The 4,212-nt window shown below is 37.6% G+C and overlaps 1 protein-coding gene across 2 annotated transcripts; it reads right to left on the bottom strand.

Moving 5' to 3' along the window:
- Positions 1-777: 777 nt before the first annotated feature.
- On the bottom strand, positions 778-4,212 carry LOC129317885 (cytochrome P450 CYP82D47-like). 2 transcript variants are annotated; one of them, XM_054962301.1, is made up of 2 exons: positions 3,199-4,212; positions 778-2,465 (listed from the first exon to the last, which is right to left on the bottom strand). In XM_054962301.1, the coding sequence occupies exons 1-2, from the start codon at positions 4,180-4,182 to the stop codon at positions 1,824-1,826; spliced, it is 1,626 nt and encodes a 541-aa protein (XP_054818276.1). In that variant the 5' UTR covers positions 4,183-4,212; the 3' UTR covers positions 778-1,823. The 2 variants fall into 2 exon arrangements, with proteins under 2 accessions (XP_054818276.1, XP_054818277.1); XM_054962302.1 differs by having other exon boundaries at positions 778-2,450; positions 3,199-4,210.

The raw sequence follows: 4,212 nt of genomic DNA, 5'->3' as shown, positions 1-4,212 counted from the left end.
CAATTCCATAACTAAGAGGATGGAATTTGATTATGGCTTTTCTCCTTGAATCTGAATTCTTAAGAATTGTGATTAGGTTGTACCAAACAACACTTGATCAGGATTTCTATTCCAATTCCATTTCTAAGTCTATGGTTCTTTGATACTAAATATGACCTTAATTTTTAAGAAAATATCTATAACAATGCACTCAAACATATATGTATCCTCTAATAGACAATGAATTAAGTTTTAAGAGATTAGTTAATTAGTATTTAATATGAATATGTGTTATATACCTTGGCCATATTTTTTTTAATTGAGTGAAAGAAATTTAATCTTCCTAAGCTCAACTTTAAAATTTTTTAAATTTATTCGAGTTGGGATTTGGACCTCACTAATATTATCCCAGAGAGGATCATCCTTCAAGCATGCCATTGATTTTGCCTATGTTAGTACAGTAGTATGGATATTTGCACAAATATTTTTCCTAAGCTCAACTTTAAAATTTTTTAAATTTATTCGAGTTGGGATTTGGACCTCACTAATATTATCCCAGAGAGGATCATCCTTCAAGCATGCCATTGATTTTGCCTATGTTAGTACAGTAGTATGGATATTTGCACAAATATTTTGCTAATACAATGGCACGTGTGTTTGCCTAACTTAATTTTATATGGACATAGATAGATGATTTATGCCATTTTATTATGCACGTTAATTCAATGTACGCCTCTAAATTCAAATGAATTTTTACCAATCAAAATGCCATATTAAAATAAATTAAATACACCAACATGATCTCAAATGTAAATATAATTTCAATAAAAACTACATACACCAATTAATGTATATACAATATGATAACAAAATAAAATTAATATATATATGTATGTATGTATGTTACCATGTTCAAGATTGAATGGGATGTCACCACGTTGAAACTAAATAGAAGCAGACAAGGAAGGCCTAAGAGGCACCTCGTATGGTATGCCACGTGAACTACGCACCAACAACCAAAATCTTCACTCTGAAGACTTTCATGCATGACCTGTAATTATATTAAATTAAGAATCAGGCACACATCGCGTAATTGACGGTGATTTAATTAAATTGTTTAGTGCAATTATAGGTCTTAGAAAGCCATCAGATATTTCCTCCAGTTTTATTTGTAAAAGAAACCATCACTTTTAACTTATTTTTTATATAAATAAAATCACATTTTTTAATATGCAATTACTGCAAACTTTTTAAATTATCCCTCACAATTTTATCAATTATCCCTCACAATTTTATCATTCACAGTGATAATAAATAATTAATAAAAGCTTAATTGACATAATTAATTAAGGGTATTACAGTTTAATTTTTTTATGTTAAAATATACTTTTAGTCATTTAACTTCATATAAGGTTTCATTTTGATCCTTTAATTTTAAAAAGTACATTTTTAATCTTTTAATTAGTTTCATCACACAAAAAAATTTATATTGAATTTTTAAATACTAACAAAACAATCTCAAATATTAACTTATTAAGTTTAAATTTTTAAAAATAACAATTGGCATGAAAAAGTCATTCAAAACTAAAAATGTTAGGGTTCTAGGATAAAAAATATTCTTTATAAAATTAAAAAATTAAAATAAAATTTTATGTAAAATTAAAAAATTAAAAATATATTTTAATTATTTTTATATTTTTGAACATAATTAATATAGTTAATTAATTTTTTTAAATTATGCAATAGATTTTTTTTTTTTACAAATAAAAAGTGGGGGAGTATATAAAACCGTCCTCTAAGCTTCCGCTGCTGCCAGAGAACGCAAAACCGATCCACATCTCCTTTCATCCGTAAAGATAGGGGGAGAGACGTGGAGTGAGAAGGACATGGAGCGGCGAGGCTTTGATGCTGGTCAGCCCGACCTGTTCTTGCATATCCACGTGTTCGTTATGAGGGGTTGCAATATCAAAGCCGTGCAGCAGATTGGCAAGTGTTAGCTGTGTCACGTGGAGAGCAAATGAAACTCCAGGGCACATTCTTCTGCCCGCACCAAAAGGGATCAATTCAAAATGCTGGCCCCTTGGATCCACGTTCTTGTGGGTAGTCAGGAATCTCTCTGGCCGAAACTCCAATGGATCTTCATAAACTCGTGGGTCTCGATGGATCTTTGAAAGGTTGGTCAAGAGACGCGTGCCAGAGGGGATGTGGTAGCCAGCCACGGTGCAGTCTTCCATAGACTCGTGCACCACACCCAGCGGTGCAGCTGGGTAGAGCCGCATGGTTTCCTTGAGGATGGCTTGCAAATAAGGCATGTTCTTCAAGTCTGATTCCACTACTAACCTCTCTCTCCCAACTTGTGTGTCTAACTCGTGCACTGCCCTTTTTATTATATCTTCACGGTTGTTCATCAGTAAAGACACAGCCCAAGTCAGCGTCACTGTTGTTGTGTCTGTTCCAGCTAAAATTAGGGCCTGCAAATATATTTCCTATTCAACTTTCAATTTTGCAGAATTGGTGACTGGCAACCAGGCACATCTAGATCAATTTATATGTTTGCCGGTACAGAGAATCAATTAGTATTTCGTGCATAAAACGGGATACGCGAATAAACTATCTTAATCGGTGCAGCTTTAAGAAATAATCTAATTTATTGGCAAAAGGCGCTAAAATATTGGAGATTCCCGTTCAATATTATGCAGAGCGAGGCCCAGTCTCGTTTGAGAGAGTTTTGCCTTGTGAGGTTCTCAGGGGTTTTGACGAGGCAGATAAGATTTTTAACAGGAGTTCAAGTTTGGTTCTGAACAGCTTAATCTAACTCTCAAAGGATTCTATCTCCCTCTCTGCTTTTTTTTTAATTCTCAGGATGCTCTTTTTAATTTGGTATTTTAAAATATATACAAGCACATTATTAGACACACGCCGGCGGGAAAAGAAAAGGAAAATTTGATGTCATTCTGATGCTTGGTCATATTTGGCATATTTTCCCCCAAACCCCCTTTTTTCCCTTTTGCCAAAAATAGGCTCTGCCTAACTTTGTCCTCGCTGCCTATACAGAACATAATAACCTCTCACACTTGTATGTGCATTCACATCTCGAGGAGCAGCATTAACGAGATTAGTAAAACTATATGAATTCGCAGCAAAGCAATAGAAATTAGCAAGTTAAAAATTGAATATAAATTAAAAGGGCTTAATTAGAGATATATGTGAAGGACTGACCAGGCTTGTAGCTTTAATGATAGCATTAGCATCGTGGCCGTCAATCATTTCAGCTTCATCCACGATGGAAAGAAGCACGTCCATGAAGTCGCCGTGCTCAGCTTTGGCCTTCCCTGAACCAGAGTCGTCCCTGTCGCGCCTGTGTTCATCCACCCAAAACTGAACAAACTGGTCCAACTCTTTCGCTGTCTTCTTCATGGCCTTCTCTTGCCCGCCCAAATCCAGCCACCTCAAGTACGGCAACGCATCTGATATCACGAATGACCCACTCAGATCGAACAAATCCCTCAATGCTTTCCTGATCCTCTCTTGCCCCTCCGTCTCAGCAAAACGTTTTCCGACCACCATTCTGTACACGACATTTAAGGTTATATCTCCCAACCATTTCTTCATCTCGCATGACAGGGGCACTGCTTCTAGATTCTGATGACCACTACTGCTGTTCAACTCTGCCCAACGATCGTAGGTATCTTTCAAGGCTGACTTTACCTCGTACTCTCTCACATGTTTGAGCGTCTCGAGGCGATGGTTGGAGAGGACCTCCAGGGTGGCGATCTTGCGTACTTGGCGCCAATAAGCTCCGTAGGGACTGAAGCCGATCATGCCAAAGTTGTAGCCCATGACTTCGAAGGCCACCAGTCTGGGACGGCTCGCGAAGGCTCTGTCGTTCACAGTGAAGCATTCCTTTGCAATATCCGAACTGCTCACAATCAAGGTTGGGTGAACCCCAAGCCTTACGGTGAAGATTGGTCCGTATTTATCGGCCATGTTGCCTAGAGTGATATGCGGTGGCTTTGAGCCACCTAAAAGGTGGAGGTGCCCAATCACAGGCCACGCTCCGCTGGCTTCCGGTGGTGGCTTTCTGGCGTTAGTTTTGTTTCTATTGCTTTTTGATATGTTGAAAATAGCGTAGACAAGGATTAACAATCCGAGAATGGTGAACGGGATGGTTGATTGGGTGGGGATCATCCACTGCATGGCCATGGTTTCTGGTGCTGGGTGTGGCAGTGGTGA

This window comes from Prosopis cineraria, unplaced genomic scaffold (genome assembly GCF_029017545.1).
Source record: "Prosopis cineraria cultivar Desert tree isolate PC_DT_omini unplaced genomic scaffold, ASM2901754v1 PC8, whole genome shotgun sequence".
In the NCBI taxonomy this organism is placed as follows: domain Eukaryota; kingdom Viridiplantae; phylum Streptophyta; class Magnoliopsida; order Fabales; family Fabaceae; genus Prosopis; species Prosopis cineraria.
Note: the sequence above shows the minus strand (reverse complement) of the source record. Positions and strands in the feature narration are given on the sequence as shown.

Excerpts from the sequence above, each read along its gene's own strand:
- LOC129317885 (XM_054962301.1), bottom strand. The coding sequence starts at position 4,182 with ATGGCCATGCAGTGGATGATCCCCACCCAATCAACCATCCCGTTCACC. Across the intron at positions 2,466-3,198 it reads TCATTAAAGCTACAAGCCTG|GAAATATATTTGCAGGCCCT; the intron begins GTCAGTCCTTCA and ends AAAGTTGAATAG.